The sequence below is a fragment of the Cordyceps javanica genome, chromosome 6 (genome assembly GCF_051103115.1).
Source record: "Cordyceps javanica chromosome 6, complete sequence".
In the NCBI taxonomy this organism is placed as follows: domain Eukaryota; kingdom Fungi; phylum Ascomycota; class Sordariomycetes; order Hypocreales; family Cordycipitaceae; genus Cordyceps; species Cordyceps javanica.
In genome coordinates, this window is record NC_139300.1 from 3329890 (window position 1) to 3342655 (window position 12766).

General features: G+C 53.1%; 6 protein-coding genes across 6 annotated transcripts; 2 read left to right on the forward strand and 4 right to left on the reverse strand.

Annotated features, from left to right (window-relative positions):
* Positions 1–86: 86 nt before the first annotated feature.
* V2A60_009456 (uncharacterized protein) lies at positions 87–826 on the reverse strand (the record flags this gene model as incomplete). Its single annotated transcript, XM_083260721.1, has 3 exons — positions 87–237; positions 314–662; positions 733–826. The coding sequence occupies 3 exons, from the start codon at positions 824–826 to the stop codon at positions 87–89; spliced, it is 594 nt and encodes a 197-aa protein (XP_083116847.1).
* Positions 827–2646: 1820 nt separating this feature from the next.
* Positions 2647–4313, forward strand: V2A60_009457 (DUF3129 domain-containing protein; the record flags this gene model as incomplete). The annotated part of the gene is made up of 4 exons (XM_083260722.1): positions 2647–2767; positions 2820–3112; positions 3175–3283; positions 3343–4313. 4 exons carry the CDS (start codon positions 2647–2649, stop codon positions 4311–4313), a joined length of 1494 nt encoding a protein of 497 aa, XP_083116848.1.
* A 406-nt stretch (positions 4314–4719) lies between these two features.
* On the reverse strand, positions 4720–5655 carry V2A60_009458 (uncharacterized protein; the record flags this gene model as incomplete). Its single annotated transcript, XM_083260723.1, has 2 exons — positions 4720–5427; positions 5503–5655. 2 exons carry the CDS (start codon positions 5653–5655, stop codon positions 4720–4722), a joined length of 861 nt encoding a protein of 286 aa, XP_083116849.1.
* An 881-nt stretch (positions 5656–6536) lies between these two features.
* On the reverse strand, positions 6537–7376 carry V2A60_009459 (class I glutamine amidotransferase-like protein; the record flags this gene model as incomplete). Its single annotated transcript, XM_083260724.1, has 3 exons — positions 6537–6544; positions 6601–7192; positions 7299–7376. The coding sequence occupies 3 exons, from the start codon at positions 7374–7376 to the stop codon at positions 6537–6539; spliced, it is 678 nt and encodes a 225-aa protein (XP_083116850.1).
* A 1022-nt stretch (positions 7377–8398) lies between these two features.
* On the forward strand, positions 8399–9841 carry V2A60_009460 (TATA-binding protein-associated factor TAF6; the record flags this gene model as incomplete). The annotated part of the gene is made up of 2 exons (XM_083260725.1): positions 8399–8786; positions 8841–9841. 2 exons carry the CDS (start codon positions 8399–8401, stop codon positions 9839–9841), a joined length of 1389 nt encoding a protein of 462 aa, XP_083116851.1.
* Positions 9842–10370: 529 nt separating this feature from the next.
* V2A60_009461 (succinate:quinone oxidoreductase subunit C) lies at positions 10371–11212 on the reverse strand (the record flags this gene model as incomplete). The annotated part of the gene is made up of 3 exons (XM_083260726.1): positions 10371–10815; positions 10967–11030; positions 11173–11212. 3 exons carry the CDS (start codon positions 11210–11212, stop codon positions 10371–10373), a joined length of 549 nt encoding a protein of 182 aa, XP_083116852.1.
* Positions 11213–12766: the final 1554 nt, after the last annotated feature.

The following is a 12766-nucleotide window of genomic DNA, read 5'->3' on the forward strand; positions in this document are numbered from 1 at the left end:
CTTCTATTCTATCTTATTTTTCCCTCGTACCTGCGAGTATGGACATCATTCATTATAATAATTCGGTGCCATGTACACCCGGACCGCTACTCCTTCTCTTCTGGTGGTGCCGGGATGAATGCCGCCTTCTCTAATGCAATCTTGCCAACGATGCCGCCTGCAACATGCTTGCCGTCAACGTTTTCCTTGGCCGCCTGGGATACTTTGGCGTAGTTTGCCAGCTGTGTATTGCTTTTCCTGGATTCGGTCCTTGGTTAGCCGTCTCGTGTCGATTGAACAAGAAGAAAGAAAATCTCCCCAGCAAAGCACGTACGGGTTGATGACCATGACTTGGCCAGTCTGACAGTGAGGACCTGTCGCGCAGTATAGAAACATGGGCTCGGTAGATTGCACAACCATGGTAAACGTGCCGACGTCCACTTGACCTGCTTTGAACGGGATATGGCCACTGTGCACAGCGCTTGGGTCCGTTGCTTGCATCGGCTGGCACCCTTCTGTCTCGCGGCTCTGCGTCACGGTATGGTTTCCGTTGCTGAATTGAAACTGCACAACGTCGCCAATGTTGGCCTGGATTGAATTCGGCACGAACAGATCTTGTGGTCCTCCTACCACCACGGGGATGAGCGCATTGCCCACCGTTGTGTTTCCCGACTCTGCGCGAACTATTTTTTTTTTATTTCTCTCTCGTCAGTCAACTTTGTAATGGCACAAGAGTGAGGTGGAAAATCGCACTTGTGACGCCCCGATTGTACGCTCTGGCAACGCCCTGGGCTGGTAGAATGCCCAGCGCCGCCGCCGAGGCATAAAGAATATCGGTCAACTTCATCTGGCCAATCGAGATGTGAGTTGATTTTCGAAGATAACTTTTTTAAGAACTAATGCGATCTTTTCCTGTCCTGCATAAGCGTAAAATTTTAGTATAAGTCGGACTAAGTGGTACACCTCGGTTCGGAGGCCGTATCGTGGAGAATCGTCTATATATATCCTACGAGTCATCGACATTGAGCAGATGCAAGAGCCAACGGGAAAATTAATCGTCATGCGAATTCCGTCAACGGACTTTCCGACCAGTTACCAACTAACACGCCATTGTATTAAGATATTGAGGCATTTAGGGTTTGCACTAGAGTATGTCGTCGATGAAACTGGTTTCGCATTCGCCCCATGTCTCACATCCTCGTGGCCCTGTAACTCTTGTTTTCTAAAACTTCTACGCTTCACATGAGCAGCGGGGATGGAAGCTGTTATAGCTGCGCGGCCGGGTTGATCTACCACAGCACATCAGTCGAGTCATGGTGTCCGTCGCACGAGTGGAAGGCATTGCGGAGCCGTTGGGGGCTGCGTCTCATCCTGTTTGAGTTGGTTGCCCAAAATCAGACCAGGTTACAAGGATCTTTTAAGCGAATGCAGCTCTCCCGAGCAAAGAAAAAAACAAACTTTAGTGTCAACACCACGGAATGGGGTTCCGACAAAACCTGGCGCAACTGCGAGCAGCCTAGCTGATAGGGAACCGCATAGCATCACCGCCGCCGGTTTCACTCTTGTTACCAAATGTGACCAATCTCGGGTGGCTGTACGGTGGTTCGCGGATTCATTTGGCTCGTTTCAGGATCAATACAAGAATGGCTGACGTCGTGTTTGCCGTCTACCACCCAGGAATCTGGGTCACTGTATCTAATCACCAGCCTAGCTCTATGCAATGGGAAAATGGCCAGTCTTTTGGTCCCTTGGGGTGCCCCGGGCCGGCTACTTTACACCCCTATCCATCTCAGTTGGGGTAATTGGTCGCGCGGCTAATAATCGTCGTCCAATTCACGCGCGTCACAAGTTTCGTCACAACATTCGCTCATTACTCACTGCTTCCCCACCACACGTGTACAATCCAATGTGTTGACGCACAAGGCGCTGCTAATGCTGCACTTACTTTTTCCGCGGCACAGGAGTTATTCCAGGATGTCCTTTGGACCCTCCGTCCTTACTTGGTTAACAGTGGGAATAAGGTCCATACGGAGATATGTGCCCACCAACCCACGTAGGGAATATGTTCCATACGGGAATATGTCCCGATTTGCGCAAAGAACCCACCACCTATAATCCACGGGATATAATGGTGAACAAGAGTCTCTGATTGGCGACCCACGGCCTTCGTGGGTGTGCTGAGCACCCAGTAGTTTGCTTCGGACGACAGGTGGAGTTGTGGCGGCCGAAAGATGTGCAAAAGGGAGTGTGCTTCATGACTCCGAAAGAAGTCCGCTGCATGAACATGACTTGAACTAGACCGATGATCCTCGAATCATCGACGTAGGTAAACGCAAGGTTTCACAACGGGTACGCGGCGAAACCCGTCGAAACTTGCCATTACTCGAGCCACATGAGATGCATTGCCTTGTAACAAAACTGTACAGAGAGAGATGGATCTTCGCAGAGCTCCGACAGAATAAATGGCAATACTGTTATCTCTGAATCTTGGATATATAAATGCATCGCACTTCTCATCTGCTTACAACCGGCGGATGTTCACATTCGCTAGCGTCTGTTGCTTTCTCATTGTCTGTTACTGGCAGTGCCATCCGTGATCCTGGAGATCGATAATTTTTCATTGTAAAACTTGCTCTTCTCTTCCAAGCTGCTTCTCTCTTTATCAACATGATGCGCTGGACGACATCTCTCATCGCGGCTGCGCCGCTCTTCACTCTAGGCGCTGGCCACGCTGTTATTCTTAATGCTCAAGGCATTGATGGATCTCCAGCAAGCGTAGGATTTCAAGGTAAGCTTTGCACTTCAAACTATACAGATTCTGGTGCTAAACGAGATTTTAGTTGATCCTGCTGTTGCTCGCAACTGTATCACCATCAACCCCTGCCAACAAGACACAACCATCATCCGTGATGCCGAGATTGTCGCCAATGTCGTCAATCAATGCGGCCGAACGGAGTTGAAGGGAAATATCGATGTTGGGGAGAATACGGAGAATGCCATCGCAGCAAACGCTGTGACACAAGTCAAAGCCGGCACCGATATTGCTGTCACCATTCACCAGGTCAACGCCGACGGTGCAGGGCCGTTTTTCTGCGATATTGACCAGACAAGCAATACCGGCCTGAACCTACAGGTAGAGAATATTTCATGGATTACTTTTCCATGTATAAAGGAAGAAGCTAACAAGATGTAAAGAATCTTACGGTGGTCGACAACGTGCCGGGAACCAATGGCCTGTCGCAGGCCAAGACACAGGCGTTCAACGTTACGGTGAAGATGCCTGATAACCTCAAGTGCACTGGTGGTGAGTCCTTCTCAGTACGGAAGTGAGTCAAAAGGAAAATGTATTAATGTGTCAAAAAGGTTCGACCGGAAACATCTGCACAGTTCGTTGCCGCAACAATGCCATCGCCGGGCCTTTTGGTGGCTGCTTTCCGGTGCAGCAAGTCGACACAGACCAAGCAGCCAACAACCCGAGCACTATTCAGACTGCGCAAAAGCTGAATGCTGTTCTTGATCAGGTACAGGTGAACCAAGCCGACTTCGGTAAGGCTGTAGATGCCAACAAGGCGGCGGGCACCGACGAATCGGTGCAGAACCTCGCCGCCGTTAACGCTCTCTTGTCCGAGACTGTCACATCGAAGCCTGCTGCTGTCGAGACTCCGGCCGTTGATCAGGGCGGCAATAACGCTAACAATGGGAATGCCAACAATAAGAACGGTAACGCGAACAACAAGAACGGCAACGGCAACAACAACAAGAAGAATGGCAACGCCAACAACAACAACAACAACAACAAGAACGGCAACGCCAACGGCAAGAACGGCAATGCCAACAACCAAAACGGCAACAACAACAACCAAAACGGCAACAACAACAACCAGAACGGCAACAACAACAACAAGAACGGCAACGCCAACAACCAAAACGGAAAGGCTGGCAACGGAAATGCCAACGCTGGCAACAACGGAAATGCCAACGCTGGCAACAACGGAAATGCCAACGCAGGCAACGCAAATGCTGGCAATGCAAAGGCTGGCAACGGAAACGCTGGCAACGGAAACGCCAATGCAGGCAACGCAAATGCCGGCAATGGAAAGGCCAACGCTGGCAACGCCAACGCCGGCAACGCAAATGCCGGCAATGGAAAGGCCAACGCCGGCAACGGAAATGCTGGCAACGCCGGTAACGCAAATGCTGGTAATGGAAAGGGCAACGCTGGCAATGGAAATGCTGGCAATGCCGGCAACGCAGATGCTGGTAATGGAAACAATGGCGGCGGTGCTGGTGGTGCCGGCGGCAAGGGCGCTAGAAGAAGGCGTTTCCAGGTCTAATCTAGTTCCAATGGAGGAGATCTTTGTCAGACAGTTTACCGTACGGATCTATTAAATTGGATTTTTTTTTTACTCGAATTAATGATGTATGGCGCAAGCCGAAGGGGGAAGGTCTCCGCTGAACAGCGCCCACCCATTTAAATCTGGCGCTCATGGCCCAAAAGACTGTCTTTGTGAGGAAATTCAGAGAAGCTTCTTTCGATTTTTTTCCAAGTTTGAATCATCGACCGAGTTTCCAGCTCATTGAATACGCGGACCTTGTTTTTTTTTTTTCGCCTCCTATGTCATGTGCCCTGCTGCTCCCGTAGCAAATCCGTTGCCTTCATCTTGATATCGATTCGCCGCGAGACTCTTTAATCCGACCAGAACTGAGAGACCGGCATACACCTTTCTTGAACTGTCTTCATCACATAACTTTCTTTGCACGTTGTGCTTTTGCCTCGGCCACGGAGCGGCCGCTTTCAGCGCGTCCAAAATACCCAGCGCGTCCAAAGTCATAATATAGCCACGAGAGAACAATGACCAGCGCGAGAACATTGCCCAGCGCAAACAGGCTCAGCTCTGCCTCTGCGATCTCCTTGACCGTGTATCCTACGCCGAAAAAGTCATGGACGGCGGCTTGGGGCAGGAGAGTCAGGGCGAACCCGACAGCGTACAGTATCACGAGGCTCAGCCGCTCCGCCGAGATGACGGAGGCGCAAAGCGTGTGCAGGACGGCCCATTTTCTGTGGCGCGCAAAGTCCCTGGCGCGCGCCGTCGCGGCCGTCTTGTACATGGTGAGCCAGTAAAACGGCCCTAGGAGGGAGGTTGAGACGGCAAAGGTAGGCCACGGAATGGGGGACAGGCCGTTGAAGCTGTGCAGGTGGAAGAGGTTCTGGTGCGAGTACGCATGCTTGGAGATGAAGAACCAGTAGCCCGTGATGCTGAGCAGCAGCGAGATGGACAGCAGGGTATAACCGGCCACGCGATGCAAAGCAGGCCATTTCTTGCGAAGGCTGTCCACGTGCTGCAGTGGCATCCCAATGCTCCAGATGATGGCGGGGAGGGCGTGCAGGCCGCGATACACCCACAACGGGGCCGTTCGTTGACGATACGTCAGGAAATGCTCTCCCGTCTGGATTCCACGTCAGTTGCGTTCTGTCTCCGGTTTTGGGGTCGCTACGGGGGGGGGGGGAGGGGTTGGCCTCACCGGCATGCGGCTGGTTGTGAACAGCCTCGCATTGTCCCCCGTCACCAGGACGATAGCCCCGTCAAAGTAGGCAAGGCCTGCGGCAACGACCATGATGGCACTCAACGGCACCATGATTTTCTGCGAAATTCGAACAGGAGCCCTGACTGCCATTTTGCCTGCTTTGGGGAGATGTTTGTGCGAGGTGTTTCGCAGCTAACAAGAGATGGTTTGGTCAAACTGTATTTATCCAACATGTTATGCTTTTTTTTTTTTTGACCAGCTTTGAACGAATGCCAATTACAGATTCCGTGTCCGCCGGGGATGATTTGTAGTGGCCTCCGCCCCAACAGCTGAATGGGACTTGATGTGCAGGGTCGTTTCCATAAGCATTCTAGTTAGCCTCGTCACCAACAGGTGGGGGGGTATAGAAAACGACTTTCGTGACATTCAAAAGTTGGTGGCATGGGGGTGGAAAGTCCTGATTGACATGTGCAAAGTGACGATACGTGCCAAAACAATTACAGATTGCAGTGGCTACAATTGGCTCATGAAGGTCATCGGGCTACCCCGCCCCCGCCGCGGCAATTCAAGCCGGAGCTCGGCTTGTTGACGTTGCCCTGAACTAGAGACAAGAAATCTGGGGCCAAAGGATTGCGTCTACTTGAGTAATACGCCAACTACTCCTGGTAAGCAACTCCGGTAAAGCATGTCGCTGGTACATTCGGCGCGCCATCGACTTATATGCCTCCAACTACTGAAGAATGACACGCTGGCGAACAAGGATAGATAGCCTGGCATCGTGACAACCCAAGCAGGATTGCGGCGAGATGGTGAGATTCGGACGCTAGTAAAATAGTGGAATACAGTCTCTTGGGACGTCAAAGTGGTTTATACAGCGATATGAGATGTGCAAATCGTTCTCAACTACGGTGAATCGCAGCTACACTCGCAACCAATCCAGCAAGGGGCCGCATGTTAAAGCCATTAATAAAGGCAAGCTATTTTGCTTTTGAACAGAGTATCGGCCTTCTCGTTGGATGGATCAAAGAGCATTAGACACCTGCAAGATGGTTAGAGCGATTCCACTCCATCAATTACTCAGTTCATATGTCTCACCAATCGCCTTGGCAATGGCAACGCCGATAGCATGGGCGGAAGCAGGGTTCTGGCCCGTGATGATCTGGCCGTCGACCACGACCTTTTCACCCCAGAGCTCCTCGGCCTGTGTCCATTTGGCGCCGACGGCCCTGAGGCGGTCCTCGAGAAGGAAGGGCATTGCCTCGGCGAGGCCGACCTGCGTCTCCTCCGCGTTGGTGAACCCGGTGACCTCGCGGCCCTCGACAAGAGGCTTGCCGTCAATCTTGACGTTGGCGAAGACGATGGGGCCGTGGCAGACGGCCGAGACGGGCTTGCCGGCCTTGTAAAACTCCTCGATCAGGGCAATCGAGTCCTTGTCGTCGACGAGGTCGTACATGGGGCCGTGGCCGCCGGGGTAGAAGAGGGCGGCGAACTCGCCCGAGCGGCCGACAAATTCTTTGAGGGGCGTCGTCTTCTCCCACAGCTTCTTGTCGAGAAAATTCTTGGACGACTCGTCGTTCTTGAAGGCCTCGACGGAGCTGGCGTCGAGGGGAGCTACCCCGCCTTTGGGAGAGGCGAGCACAATCTCGGCCTTGGGGGCGAGGACATCGTACGGGTGAGCGAGCTCGGGCTATAGGGTTTGAAGTTGCTGTTAGAAATGTTCCGGGGGCTGCTGATGCCCATTTCGAATTTTTTGATCGGTTCTCTTTTTCCGTGTGGTTCTGTGCAATACTTACCAAGTACCAACCAGTTGGCTTGTCAAGCTTGACAATCTTGTCAGCGCTGGTCAAGACGACGAGAATCTTGGGGGCCATGGCGTGTATGTGGAGGCTTCTTTTGTTTATTTGCAGGAGTAACAAGTGCAAAAGAGAATTACAAAGACATACAGCAACGCGTCCCTATTTATTCATTGAAGCTGCGCAAGCCTATGGTCTCTGACTAGTGAGCGGGCTCCACAAACCTGTATGGCACCCGGAGCTGTAAACTTAATTGACGTCAGAATAGCTGCGGATGGATCACTAATTCGATATTTCCGGGCGAGTGAGTTTGCTACCCCACGTCAGCTACTAAGTTACATAGGTATACTGTTGGGCAGGTTTAAAGGCTGTGAGCGCCTGAATGCCGCAAGAATGTTGCAACTGTACAAGCCAGCTAAAGCTGCACAATGACGGTGATGAGTTCATGTTGCTTTGACACGCCGCAAAGTTGAGAGCGTTGTTTGAGTATTTCGACGGAATAGCCATTCATTTTTCGAAACCAAGGTTATGTCCTTGACGAGATAAGACAACATGAACACATGGCGATCGTGGCGGGTCCAAGGTTTTTCTATTCCAACTCTTGAGAGAATCCACGAATTTCACAAGAGATTGAAAAATGGCCGACAATTTTGCCATGTTGATAACTTTGTGGCTGTCCATTTGCGTAAATGATTGGACATTGGGGACGTTCTTCCACTTTGAACCAGTACGCAGTGCTAACTCATTGCATAACGTGGGATACCAAGCAATCTAGGGGCCACAGCCAGTCAGATAGCTTTGCGGCGGTACTTCAGAGAACTAGAAGCTTGCACCAATTCCTATTTCTTCACTTGATACCCTACTCTCGGATCCATCTAAGAATGTGACATGCGGCGTATCATGGTAATTACAAACCCTCCAAAATACAACTTCACCATGGAGCACACCAACTACCCTATACTATTTCTGCAAACGCACAGACCACCCACCCCTGCGTCGGCGCCATCTCGTTGTGGTTGCAATCGCAAAGCCGTCCGCACCTCGCACAGCAACGATTCCACCGCTTTCGCCGGCACGCAGCCTACGAACCCATCGACAACATGGCGTCCGAAGTGCCCAAGCTCCTGTGGAATGCCGAAAACATCAAAGACGTGGCCGAGTCGGTCGGCATTGGCGCGCTCAACGAGGAGGCGACCAAGGCGCTCGCGCAAGACGTCGAGTATCGCGTCGGGCAGGTCATCATCGAGAGCCTGCGCCTGATGCGCGCGGCGCGCCGCACGACACTCACCGTCAACGACGTCTCCCTCGCGCTGCGGGTGCTCGACGCCGAGCCGCTCTACGGATACGACTCGACACGGCCGCTGCGATTCGGTGAGGCCAGCATGGGGCCCGGCCAGCCGCTGTTTTACATTGACGACGAGGAGGTCGAGTTTGAGAAGCTCATCAACGCGCCCCTGCCCAAGGTACCGCGCGACATGAACTTTACCGGTACGTGAGGACGGGCTTGACCAAAAAGACAACGGGCAAGCTAACCACAAGCAGCACATTGGCTCGCCATCGAAGGCGTCCAGCCCTCCATCCCCCAAAATCCCACCACGGCCGAGTCGAGATCCCAAGACTTACTGCCCAAGGGCACCGGTGCGAACCCTGCCCTCTCTGCGCTGGCAGGCAACGACAGCTCGCCGACCAACCCATCTGTCAAGCACATTGTCAGCAAGGAGCTCATCCTGTACTTTGACAAGATCCAAGCGGCCATCCTGGACGAGACCCCCGACGAAGAGGTGGTCCGTCTTCGCCAGGCCGCCCTCGGCTCCGTCAGGGACGATCCCGGCCTGCACCAGCTGGCGCCCTACTTTATCAACTTTATCATGGACCGCGTGACGCACCAGCTCGACGACACCTTTACCCTGAAGCAGATGATGGAATTGACGAATGCTCTTATTGAGAACAAGACGCTCTTTCTGGACCCTTATGCTTCCTCGCTCTCTGCCCCGGTGCTGACGTGCCTGATGGCGCGAAAGCTGGGCAGCGACGACGGTGTCGACGCCATGAAGGAGCAGTACGAGCTGCGGCAGCTCGCCGCATCGCTCATCGGCCGAATGGCGCACAAGTACTCGGCCTCCAACTCGCTACTCCGGCCCAAGCTCACCCGTACCTGCTTGCGCTACTTTCTGGACCCGACGAAGCCGCCCGCGGTGCTGTACGGCGCCGTCAACGGCATCCTCCAAGCCGGCGGGCCCGAGGCTGTCCGCCTCTTGGTCCTGCGCAACCTCAAGAGCTTCGACTCGGGCATCCTGCAGCCTCTCAAGGAAAAATCTGAAGGTACCATTGAGTATGAAATGCTCGTTCAAGGTCTGGTGCAGGCCGTTGCCTCTCTGGTCACGCACGCGGACGCGCATGTACTCAACGGTGCCGGGTCTGTCACGCCCGCCCAGCTGAATGAGCTGAATGAGTTTATCGGACCCATTGTCGGCAATAAGCTGGCGGCGTCGAACAATACGAGGCTGATTCACACTGTACTCGAGGCACGCTCTTTTGAGTAGGTCTTTGGGGGGAGCGGGGGGTTTTTTTTTTCTACAACTTGGGTATTAGACACTGGCAAAGGCGAAATACGGCGTTTGGTGAAAATTGAATCTATACCATGACTTAAGATGGTGGCTGGATAGGTTGGACGAGCCATTAAAAACAAAAAAGACGAGTGCGATTGAAACATATTCTCTCTCGAACGATGTACTGTAGAATGGAACGTGGCCCGTTTCTGGACCGTAAAGTGCTCATGTTGTTGACTATTTGCTTCTTGATTGTGCTAACAAAGGAAATGTGCATTGTGCACGTATTCTTTAAACAGGTGAACGCGTAGCCAACAGCCCACGACGTCCAGTCTTCTATAGGACCAGAATAGTCCGCTCGATGATGTCCGTAGTTACACATCCCGCACCGGGTTCGTTGCACCGCCATATGCTCCGCCTCCTTCCAGCTTCTCGTTTCGAAAGCTACGCGAGTATTTGATACAAATAAAAACAGAGACGCCAATAATTCCACCTCCCCCCGTTCCGAACTGGCAAAGTCCTCTTACAGGCCAAAGGCGAGGTACAAGGTGGTCAGCACGCTGGCGCCGAGGATGGCGCGCTCGCCGGTGCGGATCTGCTTCTTGGTGAAGCCCTTGAGCATGTCAAAGGTCAGATGGCGGATGCCGTTGATGAAGTGGAAGACAAAGGGGAAGCCGAGGCCGAGCTTGACGAGGCCCTGGACGGCAAAGGGGAGGGCGGCGAAGCCGGCGACCAGGCTCTGGGACTCGACGTGGAAGCCGGCGAGGGGCGCGACGAGGTAGGTGATGAAGTAGGCGTAGGCGGCGCCGGAGAGCGTGCAGCCGGTGATGCGGGTCCAGGCCGAGGGGGAGAACCAGGTCTGCGCGCGCTTGTAGATGCCGAGATGGGGCGAGATGGGACGCTGCAGGCGCTGCTTGGCGAGGATGTTCTGGCCCTCGGTGGGCGAGAGGAAGGTGGTCTCGATGGGACTAGCCGGGGCGGGGAAAAAGCGGACGTGTTAGACTCGGAAATTGTCATTCTCCGTCATGGTCGTCGCCAACCAGGTAGGAATTGGAGGGAGGACGATTTTTGCCGTGCGCGCGTCGTCGTCGTCGTCGTCGTTCGTGGGACAAGACTTACCGAGCCTGGGTGGTGGAAATGCGCGCAGCCATGGCCAGACGGGGCATGTTCTGGCTAAAGGCAGCTGAAAAGAAAAAAAGGTGGTGTTAGCAGCGTGTTCTCTAGACGGCGCGACACCCGAGTCGACGGATGCCAATTGAGGGTGCTGGCGAGCGCAGTCGCTCAGCCGAGCAATGTGAGGGCATATTTCCGAGGACTGTGCTTACTTCTGCGCATGGCAGCGACGCCGACACGCTGGGCAATCATGGTGGGCAAAGGAAAGAACTTGGGACAATGTTGGAAATCAAAGAGTCTCTGAAGCGTAGATGATATGTGGTCAGTCTGGTAGAACCCCGGGGCGCGCGGCGTGTGTGACTCTGGTGGTTGTTTGCGTTTCGGCAGGAAGAGTACTCAAGCTCTGGTGATGATGATGGCCCCCCGGCACGGGCTGGGTCGGCTTCTCGGTCCAGCTACGCCAATCAAGCACGGCCAATTCACAAGCTGGCTCCCACGTGACTCTGGCTCTCACGTGCGCGTGCTACTACACGGTGGCCCACTGTACTCTCTGTCTGTCTGTCTCTTTTGAGCTCTTTTCTCTCTTCTTTTTCTTTTTTTTTTTCTTCTTCAGATAGTCACGAACTCCCGCCGCGAGCGATTCTCGACACACCAGGCGAAAAGCGACATGTCGGCAGAGTCTTTGGACTCGTTGGGTTGTTCGGAGAAGAAGAAAAAAGGTCCTTTCGTTAATCTCGGCATTCGGTTTCTTTCCCGTCTGCGTGCCGTTTCATTCTGAGATCTACATTTTTTTCTTGCCATGTATTTGCCGTTTATGATGTCTTGGGGCACCCGCTCATTGTCCAAGTATGTCGGACATTGCATAGAATGGCGCCTCTTAGTCGCCTCTTGATCTTGGCCAGCTCACGATGCCACTGTATGGATGTCTTGTCCGCCGCCCGAACTAAGGCACTTGTTGGAAATAATCCAGAGTGTTATGCAGCAACGCCAGCCGCAAGACACCGCGGAATAGCATGCTCAGCTGTCCGGTAATGGTGCATTCTATGTATGAGGTCACTGTCCTACTATTTGGTAGAACAGTAAAACTTGTCGGGCACAGCCAAATTCTAGTGCCTAATAAAGTAGTTGGCCACAGAACGTGCCAATACGGACCGTACACGTCATGGAATACATGCAAGGCAACACAATAATTGAAAGTCTCCGCGACCCGTTCCAATACTAAGTAGCTTTCTATAGAGCAGCCTGGCGCTCATGCTGCAGCCAGTGCTTCAGAGGGGTTACTATATGAGCTGGCAGACAAGCTGCTTGTCTGTTGCTGAGCCGCTGAAGTTGGGAATGGCAATGGGTCACGTCTGCCAGGTTGCACTTGGTGCTCAGTAAGCTTAATTCTCACCATGGAGTCTATTTTTGGTATACAAATCGTACCTTTACCAGTACACGCCCACTGTTACCTTTGGCATGGGTAGGCGTTCAGGTTGTCACTCGCGTGCAGCCACAAAGAGCACTGTGGAGCGTGATGGGCTCGCATGATAGACTTGACAACGTAGCTTCGATGGTGAACTCGGTATCCCTCCTGCCCTCGTCGAGTCTGACCAGGTGATAGACGAGAATTCAGTAGAGGTGCCACTCGAAAGCCAAGCATGCTGCTGTGTGAGTGGAGTTACTAAGCATCAAGTAGGCAATAGTACTGGCAAGTTGGTAGAATGTATGCAGTGCGAACCAGCAGGCGTCCCTGAACCCGGCAGCCTTCTCCCAAAAAAGGCCAGCCCGTAGATACCCCTGGCGGCTACAGGACCACCCGGCTGA